At 41.1% G+C, this 16,727-nt stretch overlaps 1 protein-coding gene across 31 annotated transcripts in view; it reads left to right on the top strand.

The window, feature by feature from the left end:
- The window catches only part of LOC127009387 (arylsulfatase B-like), a 139,383-nt gene extending 124,293 nt beyond the window's left edge, over positions 1 to 15,090 (top strand). For 22 of the 31 annotated variants that reach the window (XM_050882426.1, XM_050882431.1, XM_050882433.1 and 19 more), the window contains 5 exons: positions 2,458 to 2,615; positions 2,933 to 3,068; positions 10,816 to 10,971; positions 11,901 to 12,085; positions 13,765 to 15,090. In XM_050882426.1, the coding sequence (XP_050738383.1) occupies positions 2,458 to 2,615; positions 2,933 to 3,068; positions 10,816 to 10,971; positions 11,901 to 12,085; positions 13,765 to 14,100 (971 nt within the window). In that variant the 3' untranslated portion in view covers positions 14,101 to 15,090. The remainder of the gene's footprint in view (positions 1 to 2,457; positions 2,616 to 2,932; positions 3,069 to 10,815; positions 10,972 to 11,900; positions 12,086 to 13,764) is intronic. The other 9 variants (XM_050882443.1, XM_050882436.1, XM_050882451.1 and 6 more) reach the window with 9 other exon arrangements.
- The last annotated feature ends 1,637 nt before the right edge of the window (positions 15,091 to 16,727 follow it).

Genomic DNA, 16,727 nt, shown 5'->3' with positions numbered 1-16,727 from the left:
GCTGGGCCGACCATCAGGCCACACCTGGAAGCCTTGGGCCGACCATCAGGCCCCACCGGGAGGATGCCTACCGGCGCAATAGGCAACAACGTAAAAAAACAAAAAAACAAAAAAAAAAAAAACTTGTTGGGCGCAGTTTGGAGCTGGAGTGGCCATAGCTGATAAAAAAACAATGGACACAACACCGGTACTGTCGTCTGCTGTACTCCGCTTCAGCCTGATGACGTCAAGAGCTAATGGTGGCTTCTCCCCATGAGATGAGAAGAATTTGAGATATCTCTCCAATATCCAGTCAACTAGCGATTTATAGGACGTAATATGTGCACTACGTTATCATTGGTACATGGCGTAATGCATTTCTAGGCTCTTCCCAGAACCAGAAACATGTCCATTCCTCACCACCACAACCTCATCCTTGGCACTTCGCTGCCAGTCAGTCATTCCAAGAATTTGTTCGGCATTATTTCCAGTTTACATAACATATAGTACATGTGTATATATGTACGTATGTGCGCTTTCTTGGTATCCTGTGGCATTTACATAGCCGTGCAATGCTTGGCGAGGGAGGGAGTGTTATTAAAAATGCCAGTCAGTCAGGGCAGTGCCACCCATATACAGCAATCCCTCGCCATGTTGCGGTTCACTTATCGCGGTCTCGCTGTATCGCAGATTTTTAAATTGTATCGTATCGCGGATTTTTCGCTATATCAGGTGATTTTGCGGTAAAATAAGCATTTTCTAGCCAAAAAATGAAAACAATATAAATCAACGTAAATCGGAACACACCTAAATAAGTACCTATGTCACCCACCTATCTCTTTCCCTCCCACTCACACCTTTTCTCTCCCCCTCTTTCCTCACCTTTACCTAACCCTCCCTACCTCTCTCTTTTAATCTCTTTCCCTTCCACTCACACCCTTTCTCTCCCCCTCTTTCCTCACCTTTACCTGACCCTCCCTACCTCTCTCTTCTTTTCCTGTCCCATTTCCTCCACTCATTTCCCTTGTTTCCTCCTTTCTCACACCCTCTTATCTTTAGTCTTATCTCTCACTCTATCACTCTTCCTCCCTTTCTCCTTCCCCATTAGATTATATGAACACACACACACACACACACACACACACACACGCTCGCTCGCACACACACGCACACACACACAGAAGGGGAAATGGGAAGGGTTTGTGGAGGAAGGGTCAGAAGTGAGTCAGGTCATGTCCTGACCTGAGTCTCCCTTCTGCCACTCCACCCTTCTCATTTCCCCTTCTGTGTGTGTGTGTGTGTTTACAACTATAGTGAAACTAAATTGTCAAGTCTGTTTGGGCATTGGCTCCCGCGAGTCCTTTCCTCCCCTCTGCTCTGCCACACAGTCCCAACACCTGTCTCTTCCTCTCATATGTAAGCTATAGGTAACATATGAAAGGAAAAAATAGGTGTTGGGACTGTGTGGCAGAGCAGAGGGGAGAAATGGACCCGCGGGAGCCAACCCCCAAACGGACTCGACAATTTGGTTTCACTATAGGTAAACACACACACACACACACAGAAGGTGAAATGGAAAGGGTGTGGGGAGAGAGGGGTGGAAATTAGAGTCAGGTCATGTCCTGACTGGAGTCCTGACCTGGCTCTCCCTCAGGACCTCACCTGACTCTCCCTCAGGACCTGAAATGACTCTCCCCACTGTCCCTCCCTCCCCACACCCTTTTCCTTGTTTTCATCCTCTTTATCTCTCCCTGTTTCCTCCACTACTTTTCCTTGTTCTCCCTTCTTACATCCTCTATCGCTATTTTTTTCATGACTCACTCTGTCCCTCTCCTCCCTTTCCCCTTCTGTATTTACCTAATTGTGATATAAAAGAAGTGAGCTACGCTCATATTGTCATCCTTCTGAGTATTCTTCCGCCCCGCCAAACTAATTCCTGCGCGAAGTTCGTATTTACAAAGCAAATGTCTAAAGTCGAAACAAGAATTAGAGAATCATTTATTGGGACCGCGTCGTAACAACGAAACGTCGTAGGAAGTGTTTATAAGAGTGTGGGAAAGGTCAATAGGAGTGTGGGAAAGATTTGTAAGAGTGTGGGGAGGGTTTATAAAGCCTTAAAATATATATAAATAATAAAAACAAATATAAGGTCGCTACTTCGCGGATTTTCGCCTATCATGGGGGGCTCTGGAACCTAACCCCCGCAATAGATGAGGGATTACTGTACCATTTTTTCCATAAGAACATGTATTCCTTCTACGCGAATTTCTACTACGCGAGCTCATGTGTTGCCCATATAGTCGCATAGTAGGTGTGCCTACTGTACCTCATTACTCCTTTGACTTCTTCAACGCTATCCTATCTTGGTCTACTTTTTGCCAAAGCATTATTAAACCTCTTAATTTTCTCACTTACAATGTGTAAAATCATGACAGTGAAACATGTATTTTACTTACTAAATCAATGTTCCAACTCCAGGAATGCTTTGGAAACTGGATGAGTCAGTGGGACAAGTAGTTGAGGAACTGCGGTCCAACGGGATGCTTCATAACTCAGTCATTCTCTTCTCCACTGATAATGGAGGGCCGGCAGCTGGATTCAATCAAAATGCTGCCTCAAACTGGCCATTGAGAGGGGTGAGTTAACTCATTTGGTAGGTTTATTTAGATTCTCCACTAAAGTATTATATTCACTAGCATGGCATTCAAATGAACTTATTGATGTAACGTTTTTAATCTTAATTATGATCTTGAGAGGGATGTTGTGATGGATGATTACAGAGTTTAGTTTGTCACTATTATTGGCTTCATTGTTGTCTGATGGAACTGGTGCTTTTGAAAAATAAGGAATCTGATTTATTATAATAACAATACCTAATTATTATTATTATTATTATTATTATTATTATTATTATTATTATTATTATTATTATTGGTGTCATTTTTATCCCCAGGTCAAGGCATCTTTGTGGGAAGGAGGAGTTCGGGGTGCTGGCTGCCTGTGGTCGCCTTACATTGCCAAGCCTGGCAGAGTGGCACATCAGATGGTTCACATTACAGACTGGTTACCTACTCTCATTTCTGCTGCTGGTAACTATAGCATTTCAGTTTTTCCAAACAAAGTCATCATATTTATCACCATTTGAATCATATTATTAGTTTAACTGTGGACACTGTCAAGTGCTTTAATATTTTGGCAGTAAAGCAGAACTACTTTTTACAAATTTCAATAGTCTCATTCATATTTGTACATACCATGTTTTTTAACATTTAGTAGAAATCTGTCTATCTATCTATCTATACTGTATTTCCCGCCATATAGACATACATTTTTTCCAAAAAGAAGAGTCAAAAAACCACCCAGCGTCTTATACCCCGATGGTTAGGTTTTGGTAGGCCTAGGGGTTATTGTTACTGGTATGAAACTGACATCTAAAACACCTCCGTTTGATGCAATAGTTCCCAGATGTCCCCAGAATGAAATGTACCATATTTTGCGGCGTGTAATGCGCACTTTTTTACTCAGAAAATGCCAACAAGTTACCCCTGCGCGGTATATGCCGAAGGTACAAATTTTGATTGATTTAAATAATGAATAGTGTGATGCAATAGAAAATGAAGGTGTGAATAAGCAGAAGAGAGGAGAAGGACATATGATGTGAAAAAAACACACAGGTCACAAGAAGAAGATGCGCCACACATGGGAGCCGATGTGTGGCGTGAATGCTAAACACATAACACATTTCCGCCAGTCACCAGTGTGACGGGTACCTTGGCGGTGATGGTTAAAGCGGCTATTACACGGGAACAATATTGGTGGAGCAGGATGCTGCCTAACGTGACTCAGCTCAGCGACCGTGGGGCGGACTTGGGCGGACTAGTCTGGAGGTATTTCTGCTGTGCAGCTGCCCGGTCAGCTAACGTTATCTGTGATACTTGTTTGAAAGAACTGATATCCGTGGATGACTGAAGTGTTGATTGTAAACGCATTTTTGTTTCTCATTGTAAAAATAACTATTAAAACATAATATGATTGACAGAAATTAATCAACATCTATTTCTACTGATGGGGAGGCGGTGGCTGAACGGATAGCGAGACAGCCCCGCGTTCAGGAGGACGCGAGTTCAATCCCCGACCGGTGCCACCAAGCTGGGATTTTTCAGCCGCTGCCAAGTGGCTTAATACTACCCACATGCTGTCCAGAAGACCACCTATCAACCTGGACTCTAGATTCTAGGATTAAAGATGAGCTCCAAGAGGGCAGCATGAGCCAACGCAAGATGGTGCCACTATAAATACTTGCCTGCGCCAGAACGGGCTGGGCCGACCATCAGGCCCCACCGGGAAGAAGCCTTGGACCGACCATCAGGAATCCAGGATCCACCAGGAAGAAGCCTACTGGTGCAATAGGCCAAGGGCGGGATTCATCAAACCATTTACCGGACCTCTGTCTGGTAAGTCTCGCGGTATCTCTGCCCACCTGGTAAATCGGCATTCATCAACCACTTACCGGAGCCGTGGTAAGGCCAAAAGTTACCGCGGCTCTGAGCACTCGTAACTGAGTTACCGCAGGCATGGGAAGTGGGTAGACACTGCCGCGGCTCATGTTCGGAGGCGATTTTGAGCCAATGTATTTTTTACCTCGTAACATGCCCTACACCATCAGAAGCAGAAAAGCATGCAGATTTAGGATCTGGGCTTATAGAAGCGATGTGACGAAAACCAGCTGAGTACGAAGGAGTTGAAGAGAAATAAATGCAAGAAAATGTGTACTCCCTATTCATTTAACTTTGATTTTCGTATGTGTATTTACACATTAATGTTACAATTTTATGCTAGTGTGATGCAGAATTTTCTCAGGAAGATGATGGTGGTCTCCATTTTTCTCAAAAAATTAATGTTGGGGTCAGGAAACGAGGTGGGAGTGAGGTGTGTGAAGTCATCGGTTTGGGATGAACTGGGCAGACCCATGCACGGCCTCAGGCCGGCTTCACTTGCAGGCCGCATTCTATAATATGTAAGTCTGTGGAACTGTCCACCCACATGACTTTTCCCTACTTGTTAAAACACTGCAGAGGGAATAATGTTCTGTCTGTGACAGTCGCCTCCCGTCTCAAGTCTCCAATATTCTTGCTGTGGAGTTTAATGTCGTTAGATTTTGCTCTGACCTCCTCCACACTACTCACGAAGCCACTCGATCACGCCATTCACCTCAGCAGCCACAACTTCCCACGCCCACACCCATTGCTTGGCTGCACCAGTGAGGCACGATGACAATGGCCCCCTAGCCAATTTTGGTTGCGAGGGGTTAGAATAATACCCAATCTTGTGATAGCGAGGAACGCAGCTGGCGTTGGCAACGGAAAACTATGAAGGTAACATACAAAAATGTTCAGAATATAGCTAGGCTACATAAGCGAGTATATTTTTATTTCAAGAATAAATATACAAGTAACGTACATTCATTCATGAAAAACGCATCTAATTGAGGGATCACCACGCTAATTATTTGTTTTAAGGCAGTATTTATGGCTGTACAATACACATGACTTGATTTTGAAGTCTGTATTAGTAAACAAACGACACGTGAAAGCTGAAATACAGCATCAAAGGTCACACATGATTGGCTATCCAGCCCAACCAGTCATTGCTAGGGTGTGAGTTACCGGAGTGTTACCATACCGTTGATGAATGCCGTGTTTGAAAGATGCCGCAGCTCTGGTAGTGCTCCGGTAAATGTGAGAGATACCGGAGGCGTGGTTGGTAAGATTGATGAATCCGGGCCCAAGACATAAAAAAAAAAAGAGCCAGTCCCTGAAAGTCAAGATCAAGACCAAGATTGCCCATATGACGTAGCATCCCTGTGTGATTAGTTCCCTCAGCAGCTCGGCGAAAGTTACTGCCTGTGCACTGGGCAGTGAGTGAATCTACCAACCAACCCTTTTGTTTACCATTTCTAAGTCACAGCTGCTCAGGGTAAGAGCACTGTAACTCTCCACTCTTGTGATACAGTGAATTTACCATACCCAACGGTTGTGTTTCTCGCAAGACACTTGAACCACACCAGGACAACTCCACAAAAAGACACACAAACCACTTACCACTAATACAGCAGGGGTGCCAGGCTTTCCCCTACAAGCACCTCCCAGCGTTACAATGATAATCCTAACAGGCATGATAGTAATACCTAGTTGTAATCACTGTAGGAGGCACTTATCTCTTGAAGGGTTTCAAAACGAAGTGGTCTCTTGAAGTAAGTTCTGGAGGAGTCCTGTTGTCCTCGAGACTAAGTTTAAATCAGCACTGCTGCGAGTTAATATGGGGCGAAAGCGCTGAGGTGTTGTTTGCTTGATAGCAGGTGATGTTGTGGGTCGAAAGCCAACCACGTGGGTCTGAAGGGGTATTTTGAATTTCCCTCACCAGATGGCGTGGCTTTCGATCGGTTAAATTATCCTTTCTCTTAATTATTCCGCAAGGGCAATTATTTATTATTTCATGAAAGGTAACACTGAACTATTGTTATTCCTTTCATTGTAAATGTGTTTAGTCGTCAGGCAGTGAATACGGTGATACTGTCTCGGGCTGGGAGCCGATGAGCGAAGTTTTTTTTTTATTTTTTTTTTTTACGTTGTTGCCTATTGCGCCGGTAGGCATCTTCCCGGTGGGGCCTGATGGTCGGTCCAAGGCTTCTTCCAGGTGGGGCCTGATGGTCGGCCCAGCCCGTTCTGGCGCAGGCGAGTGTTTATAGTGGCGCCATCTTGCATTGGCTCATGCTGCCCCCCGGAACTCGTTCTTGATTCGCTTGGACGGCTTCCTCTAGAGTCCGGGTTGATGGGTGGTCTTCAGGACAGCATGTGGGTAGTTTTAAGCCACTCAGCGGTGACTGAAAAATCCGAGTGGTAGCGTGGGGATTCGAACCCGCGTCGTCCATCACGCGGCGAATGTGGGTCCAGTACGCTATCACTTCGGCCACCGCCTACCCTATAAACTATATAAATGTAAGTACCATCCAAGGCTTATTTGAGCTCAGATGATACTCTTGGCCCAAGACTAGTTCCATAAGGGAAACAGTTAATTTGTCTAATCCCCTGGTTAACTGACCTAATTCCTAACACAACCAACAGTGGAACAGTGAACACAGAAAAGGGCACAAAGCAACATACGGTATCATAGTCATAATTGTAAATAAGGTGGCCAAATGTAATACTGCACATACATTAAGTTCAGGGAAAATCTGGAGTTTTTAATTTTTTTCTAAATATATCTAGCCAAATTATAGGTGCGTCTCATATCGTGGGAAATACGGTATATATACGAGTATATATATATATATATATATATATATATATATATATATATATATATATATCTATATATATATATATCTATATATATATATATATTACCCTCTCGAGTTTCGCGCTATCCGAGTTTCGCGATCCTCGAGTTTAGCGCTTAGTCCTAAATTCTTACCATCACGACTTTCGCGCATTACCGCCACGAGTTTCGCGTTGCTCTGAAATGTACGGGTCACGTCTACCTACCATCAGCATCATGCGTGCTGCCTTAAAAGGCGGTGTCCAACCATTGGGGCTATGGGCAACCGCGGTTGCCCATATGCCCAACCGGGAGCGAGTTGTTGGTTGTCCTTATGAATGGAAAACGGTTGTGAGTATGAGCGTGGGTACGTGGGTACCGAACGGCTGCATGTAAACAAACAGACAACGGCAGTGGCTGAGGAGTGAGGAGCAGTGGAAGATGGCCCACCAAGAGACTCGTAAAATGGACTGGCAGAGCTGCTTTGCTTACTACTTGATTAACAAGATAAGAGAACACCCCGTGCTGTGGAACCACAGTCCAAGAAACTATTTCTCCAGTCTACAAAAATTGTAGATCTCCCGGTGTTATTTTCCTCTTCTTCTTCTTCTTTTGACCTGTAATGCATAGCAGCGACTGTGAAAAGTAATAGTGAAAAATAGCAAAAGGGCATAGAAAAGCAAAAATCAGGGAAAGAAAAGTACAGAAAAACACCTAAGTTCAGGGTGAAGTGTAGAAGTGCGCACTGTTATGTAACTAAGGGCCGTTTTCAGTCACTTTGTTTGTTTTGATCATTACCAATGGCGGTAATCGCCGCTCACCGTTGCCAGATTGTCGTACTCAGAGCATAGTATTTATCGGTTCCTGATGCCTAACTATTGCCAAGAAACATCAGGATCTAACTCTTTTTAACGATAACTATAAATGAGTTTCGTTATTGGAGCCCAGAATACAGTTTAGGGGTAAGATGTCGGGAAATATAATCGGCTGAGTACGACAATCTGGCAATGTTGTGACGTCGCTTAGTGTTTCACATGAAACTGACCGATTGGGTAGTGGTGGCTACACACGAAGCGAGAGATGTTGAGAGTGTGTGGTAAATGCGGGGCTAGGCTAACCCCGCAGCCGCCACCACCCCATCGACCAGTTTCACGTGGAAATACTATTGCGGCGATCGCCGCCATTGGTAACGACCAAAACAAACAAAATGACTGTGAAAGCAGCCCTAAGTGCATGTTGTGAAGTATAAAAGTGTGGAGAAGGAGGACCTAAGAAGTGATACAAAGCGTTACAGGTCAAAAGAAGGAGAAGGTCCACTACACTGGCCGGTGTTGCAAGAAATATCTCCCCGATGAAATTAGTCATTCTGCTGTCCACCACGCATGCGCGCTGTGGGAATACACAGCATTAAAAGTATTAATTTGCCTGGTTTTGTTCTAGTTTGTCCGCTTGTGATCTTTGTGAGCGGTGAGGAAAATATTGAAACAGTAAGCAAATTGAACCTCTCTGCGAGCTATTTTGCGGCAGCAGCAGCGGTTTACATTCAATAGGCATTGAAAAGTCAATAATGATATGAGTGATTTAATGATTTATAACAGAAAGAGTTAGCATATTATTTCATAACACACAGAAAACTACCAGAAAAATATAGGTTTGTCCAACTGTCCCACGGGTGACCGCGAGCGACCGCCCTTACTTTAGCAGACGACATCACGCGGATCACAAGCGTGTATTCAGAATTTCAGAACTGCCAGCCAATTGTGGGGCAGCTGCTTTCAACTGTGGCTTAAAAACGACCTGTTTTCACTTTCAATTTTCTGCCTATTACCAAGGTGCGTATTTTGAGATAACAAGGAAGTAAAGTCGAAAAAATTGTAATAACAAGGGAGCAAAGTAAAAACAAAAAAGTCATTAGTTTCCACGGGTCGGAACTTTTACAATAATTTCAATGGATTTCATGATCCTTGAGTTAAGCGCCATATACCTTGAAATGCAAGCACTCAATATATATATATATATATATATATATATATATATATATATATATATATATATATATATATATATATATATATATATATATATATATATATATATATATATATATATATATATATATATATATATATATATATATATATATATATATATATATATATATATATATATATATATATATATATATATATATATATATATATATATATATATATATATATATATATATATATATATATATATATATATATATATATATATATATATATATATATATATATATATATATATATATATATATATATATATATATATATAGTCCCTCAAATAGTACGGTTTTGGTTTTATACAAATTGTCATAGAAGATTTTTTTAGGATAAATTTCCTGCTTGTCACACCAAGTAGCCATGAAGGGCAACACTGTTCTACCAGACAGTCACCCATGCGCATCCCCTCAGTCCATGTGTGTGCATAGCATCAGGAACACTGTTTTGCCAGATTGAAACCTATGCGCTTTCCCTAAGTCCATGCGTGTGCACAACCTCAGCTATGCTTCTCCATTACCACATAACATGAACATGGTTCCCAAGAGACAAGCCGAAACACCTGCTGAAAGCACCCCAAAGCGTTCGAGAAAGGTATTCACCTTGCAAAAGACTTCAGATTTTGGAAAATTTATGTTTCTGTATGAGTTAAGTTGCGGTAGGGAGAGCATACCACGTGAATCCGGGTCCCGCATGGCTCAGCTTCTACTCGCCTGCCAAAGTTGCCAGTTATGCATTTTCTGATGTAGTGTTACCACGCTGGGCAACGGAGCCATTCTAGCAGCGCTCCCTGATTTATTGGTGGTTTATTGTTGCAGGGGTCAGCGAGCGAGCCTTGTCATACACTCACACTCTCTCTTACTCTCTACCACAGTTTCTATTGCTCCCTAAATCCTACCTGAAATAAGATACGAAACAGTAATTGTGGAGATTGACTCTGCGCTTCTAAAATACGACATTACGCCTCCATATTATATAGTTAAGGGACGCATATTTAAACTACTCCAAACCTACTTCAAATAACCTGACCTAACGAGGGGGGGGGGCTTCAACACTGCACTGTGACTGCAGCAGAAAATGCATAACTTGGGCCCCGGGTAACAGCGCTGAGCCATGCGACCAGTTCGTGTTCAGAGGGAGAGTTAGGGGGCACTAATTTTATACGATTTTGAACAGCACGGGGTCCTGGGTCCCTAACTACCCCCATATTTGAGGGACGACTGCATATATATTGGTCCATTTTGGGATTTAGAATGTTAGAAATAACTTTTGTTAATGAAATTTGAAATGACAAATAAATGTTATTTAAACTTTAATGTGCTTATTTGAAGCTGTTTTTAGAACTTAGGCCTCTCAGGCCATGAGTATTTCATTTACACAATGAGTGGTAAGGGAGTGGTAATAATGACGGAGTATTTTTATTGAAATATTTTTTCAAAAGGGAAATTGTAGTTTCTTACTGAATGTATATGAACAGGAGGTGACTCATCAACTTTGAAATCTATCGATGGCCTTGACCTCTGGAACACCCTGACCCAAGATAGGTCTTCTCCCCGCACTGAGTTTCTTGTGAACCTTGATCCAGTAGAGAACAGTGCTGGTGTTCGTGTTGGAGACTGGAAGCTTGTCTACAGTAAGTAACAGTTAAGGATGCTCAGCTGTGCTCCCATCTTTGTTAAGTTTGATAAAGTTGGCCTGACCAGGTAACCGACAATGTAGTGTTTGTCAACAGCTCCCTCATTTGGGTATGACTTGTCTACTAATTCTTGGCTGCCATATTTGTGACTTTTGAAAAGAGCCTTTGTCACTACCAACAATAAGGTTAGAGTTTACTTTTACAGGGCACATCAGTATGGGCCAATTTTTTGTGAAAGTGTCATGAAGTGATTATAAGTATTGATACTATTATATATCGTGTCTATTCACACATTGATAATACCTGTGCAGCGTAACCAGACACAGGTGAAATGATTGTTACAACTGCAAAGCATTAGTTCTACATATACGTACTATTCAGAAGCATCAAGACAAGATGAGCCTATTGTGAGGGCACTGTGCCTTACTTCTATGAAATCCTTATCTTGGGGCTGCATCAGTTATTTCCTTCCAGCCGCATGTTTACCGGAATCTCATCAGACAGCTTTTAAGCACGAGTCTTAAGTAAATGATCCTGTAACTTTATCTGATGTAGGACTGACAGTGGCCAAGTACGAGTATACTCCTAATATTATGGTAGTTAGGTGTGATGCTTGACGCCTAAATATATTGCAGTAAGCTATCAATGCAATAGATAGTGGAGAGTAGAGGAAGGGTAATATTTAGTAAAAGACTGTGACCTTATTTTGTTATAAGACCTGTTAATGTATTGTTTTGTTCTTTATTGATTTTTAAGAGCAGCTCAACTTTCCAATGAGGCAATGGCATAATCAGATGAAGAATAAATTCAAGTCTTAATGGAAGTGACATCCATTTAAAATCAAATCCCTAAACCTGACCTTAAAATGTTAAGGTTTCATTTTAAGCAAGGAGATTTAGCATGTTTTCTAAGACTATATTTTCCAGACCCACAATCCTATGGTGATCATTGGGATTCATGGTTTGGCCCATCAGGAAGAAATGAAACAGCACCAGAGACTCAGCTTAATGTAATTTTTGAGCAAATTCTCCACTCACCAACTGCCAAGGCTGTATTGACTGTTAATCCAGAAGCATTTGCCAACATGAAGTCTTTGAGACTTGAATCTGAGGTGGGTATTAACTGTAACTCTCAGTGCACTTCAGTACATACTCTCCAAATACTATTATTTTAACCCCTTCACTATGGCTGGGTACGAAACAGCGCCCTGCACCGTATCCGAGATCGCCGCACATGCCAAATTTCAAATGTCACTATTAAATATAACAAGTTTTCAGCAATAAACTCAACATAATCATCATGTATTATATATGAAAATATGCAGAATTAAATGGTGCACATAAAGAAACTCACTACGGCTGTGCCAAAACAGCGCCCTGCGCCGTATCTGGTATCGCCGCGCACGCCAAATTACAAATGTCGCTGTTGAATATAACAAGTTTTCAGCCATAAACTCAACATAATCATCATGTATTATATATGAAAACATGCAGAATTAAATGTTGCACATAAAGAAACTCACTACAGCCGGGCCAAAACAGCGCCCCGTGCCGTATCTGGGATCACCGCGTGCGCCAAATTTCAAATGTCGCTATTTAATATAACAAGTTTTCAGTCATAAACTCAACATAATCATCATGTATTATATATGAAAACATGCAGAATTAAATGGTGCACATAAAGAAACATAAATTAATTGATAATTTTGAGATGTAAGCATAAAAATAGAGATAAAATTACTCGTATATTGGCTAAAGCGAGCCAGGACGCATTATGCGTGTCCTCGGATATGGTATGGGTCACGCAGGGACACAGTATATGCGTCCTCATGTTGAAGGGGTTAAGGGAGGGTGAGCTAATTTACTATTGGCAGTAATAACAGATTTCATCCCATGGCTTTGGCTAAATTATACAACAATTTTATTTGCAATAAAGTGTTATTCCTTTATTTCCTGAAAAAATGGAAATCCTTTAGATAATGACACATAATACATAATATATCATTTTCCTTGAAGATACCACCGAGAATCATCCAGAAGGGTTTCCTTTGTGTCTCATGAATTATAGTCAAAAAAATTCTGGACTGAATTTTTTTACTGTATTGCTGTATTGCCTTGCCATATTTAATTTTGAAAAAATTTAAGGAAGTGGTGTGAGTGTGTGTGTAGCATGTATGTAGTGTGGTGTGGAAAGTAAGAGAATTTCTCTTTAGAGGGCATGCTGAACTACTCTCAGGGGTTAATGAGAAAATAGGGAACTGGAAAGTGAGGACACAGGAAGGGTCTTTGGTGGGCTTGCAGCACCCACCTTGCTTCTCGTATATACCTCATCGGGAGTGGTTTACGACCGTTTCAGTAGTTGTCTTCCTACCTACTCCCTACAGTAATTTAGAAATGCTGACCTCACTTTCTTCCATTTTCAGAAATGACTATTTCAGTGGGATGCTTCCTTAGAGGTTATCATAGAACTTGACTGCCAGTCCAATTTCTGAAAATCTTTCTAAGTTACACAAATTCGTTACGCAGCCCAATATCAACTCTATGCTATCAGGAAGAGTAGATGGAAGTGATAGGCAGATCCCTAAAACTCAATTCACTACTGTAACTTTTTTTTTTTTCTACACTGCAAAGTTGGCTACACCATTATCCTTACATTGAAAACTTCTTCCATTCAGTTGATATTGATCCTATTCAACTTGTAAATTGTAAATTTCGGTGAGCCATAACCAAATGCATTGTGTGTAAGCATATTCAATTTGTCTTGTTGAAATCTCTGCATTGTTTCTTACAGGTGAAATGTGATGACATCCCAGCCAATGCAACTCTTCATTGCAATTCCCAAGAAAATCCTTGTCTCTTCCATATTTCAAGTGACCCCTGTGAATACCATAATGTGGCTGCAACGTATCCTGATCATGTCAACATTTTAATGGCCAAGTTGAAAATTTACAATTCTACAGCAGTTCCTCCACGCAACAAGCCCTTTGACCCCAATGCTAACCCTAAGTTTTGGGGCTATAGCTGGACCAACTGGCTGGATTATCCTTCCCCACTCTCACCAAATATTGGAGATCAATCAAGTAATGATAATTACTTCTATGATTTATATGGAGATTACAGAAATTAATAAATAATTTTAGCATTTCCACTCTGAAATGTTAATCCACTCATGGTTACAAATATTAGACATAGTATACTCCCACAAGTTATGGAAAATTAATTACTTGTTTATTAGTGCAATGAACTCAGAAGTACTCTCAGATGAAGAAAATGACATGGAAATGTGCTGCTTACCTGCATTTAAAGGTCTTGTCAGCATTTAACTGGTGCCTCAGTTGTGGCACTGCAGGACGTACTCCCCTGGCTGATGTACTATTGTCATGTAGTCTTCTAACAATTATTTTTCTGTACACCACTATATCCTTATGATATTATATTAGTGTAAGAACATAATCAGTCAAGAAATGATAATTTTGAATGGAAAATACTATATAAGGATTCAAACATGTGGCAAATCACACGTGAGACACTCATTGCTGCATGGCAAACTTTATTACTTCACCAGTCTGCCTCCCTGACAATGACCAGCTGTATGGCCATGTGTTACAGGAACATGTGGCAGTGCCGTAGCAGAGCTGGGGAAGTCATCATGTGACTTATGGGTTTGGTGAGAAGGCCTCTGGCTGGGTTGAGTGAGATCATAGGTGGGTCACTGGTGGACGAAATGCATCACTGTCATTTTTGCTTGATGACCTCCCAAATCTTGCTCTCTTTCTTCTGTTACCTTGTCAAGGATATAAGCAGCCAGAGGTGGAAGGTAGGGATGTGCAAGTAGGTTATGGTCTGGTATATGTATTTGAGGGTTTAGCTGGTACGTCTGATTAGACCCCATTACTGATAGGCTTTCTTTACTTTTTTGAAAGTCATAATCTTCATCTTTATCACTACCGTTGATTGTAGCTTAACTATCAATATCGGCCTCATCACTGAAATCAAGCTATATGATGTGATTGACCACAGGGAGTAAAAACAAAAACACATCAAATGACAGGACTAACCAGGAATGGACTAATCTTCAAATATATGTAGTGATGAATTTAATAAAGATTCAGTAATATAGTGAGTTTACTTCTTTTGTGTTGAAATCTTTTATGTACATGATTGCAAAAGAGGCCTTATTTTTGTTTTTTATTGTATATTTTTCCATTCATGCAAGTTGGGTATTCCTATGAAATGAATAGTAGTGCTGCTGGAGAAGTTGATCAGATCATAACCATATTTTCCTATTTACTATTCCAGAATGGTATTCAGTTTCCCAATACTTTCACACTGTGGCTTAGCCAAAAGTTGATTTAGCTAAGAACTTTAGTTATATCTGTGAATGTTATTTCATAGTATTTGTAACTCCACACTTTATGGTATTTTCTATTTAAGGCAGTAACGGCGGGTCGTCATGTATCATCATTACACCTCGGTAATTAGGTGGGGATAATGATAAATGTGCCCAGTAACAGTTCACAATATTAGTGTTTCTTTGAGTGAAATTTCATAGTGTTAAGTCAAGTTTCTAATTTTGATGTCATGTTCTTTGTAAGATCAGACTAAATTTAACATTGTTATATTAATAGTCATGAAATGCATAGCCCATTTTTCACAAATGATTAAATTCATAAGATTTCAGTAAATAGAATATAAAACATAGTGGTTAATATCTCTATAATTTTGATGTTGAATCTCTCTTATGTTGACTTTTGCTATTGTGACAGTCATAAACCAGTTTTCTCTTTGCGTAGAGGAGACTTGAAACAATTGGAACGAGTTGATGACTCGATACTATTTTTATTACACAAGCACTCAGGAGTGACCAGAAAAAGAGGTCAGTTTTGGGTGGAGAGGTGTCTTTATACTTCCCTCTTGAAAGAGTTCAAGTCATAGGCAGGAGGAAATACAAACAAAAGGAGGCTGTTCCAGTTTACCAGTGAAAGGACTGAAGGAATGAAAATGCTGGTTAACTCTTGCATAATGTATTTGAATAGCATAGTGATGATCTAGAGTAGAAAGGTGTGTGGTGGGACTGTGGGAGGGGTAAAAGGATGTAGTTAGCAAGTTCAGAAGAGCATTCATCACGAAAATATTGATAGACGATAGATGAGAGGTAACACTGCGGCAGAGTCTTAGAGGTAGAAGACTGTCAGTACGAGGAGGGGAGATGATGAAACGGAGAGCCTTCGAGTCTACTATGTCCTAAAGGGCCATGTGTCTGAAGCCCCCCCACACGTGACATGCGTATGCCATACAAGGGCGAACAAGGCCCTTGTATATATGGACAGCATCTGGGAGGGGAAAAAGCTGGTGGCGACAATACAAAATGTCCAACCTAGATGAAGCTGGTTTATCAAGAGAGGAGATATGAAGTTTCCAGTTTAGATTCTGAGTTAAGGATAGGCTGAGAATATTTATTGTGGAAGAAGGGAACAGTTGAGTGTTATCATAAATTAGGGGATAGGTGTTTGGGAGAGTGTTGAGATGACCAGTGAAGAAATTGAGTTTTAGAGGCATTGGAGGACACTAAGTTCCTTCTGGCCCATTCAGAAATGATAGGAAAGTCGGAGGTCAAGTGTTCTGTAGCATTTTGCCTCAAGTCATGTAATTCCAGTTGGGAGGGACTTCTATTAAAGGAGGAGGAGTAATGCAGAGTAGGGTTCATAAACATATGAGAGGAATTAACAGGAAAGAAGATCATTCATGAATAAA

This window comes from Eriocheir sinensis, chromosome 40, assembly GCF_024679095.1.
Source record: "Eriocheir sinensis breed Jianghai 21 chromosome 40, ASM2467909v1, whole genome shotgun sequence".
NCBI classification, from domain to species: domain Eukaryota; kingdom Metazoa; phylum Arthropoda; class Malacostraca; order Decapoda; family Varunidae; genus Eriocheir; species Eriocheir sinensis.
Note: the sequence above shows the minus strand (reverse complement) of the source record. Positions and strands in the feature narration are given on the sequence as shown.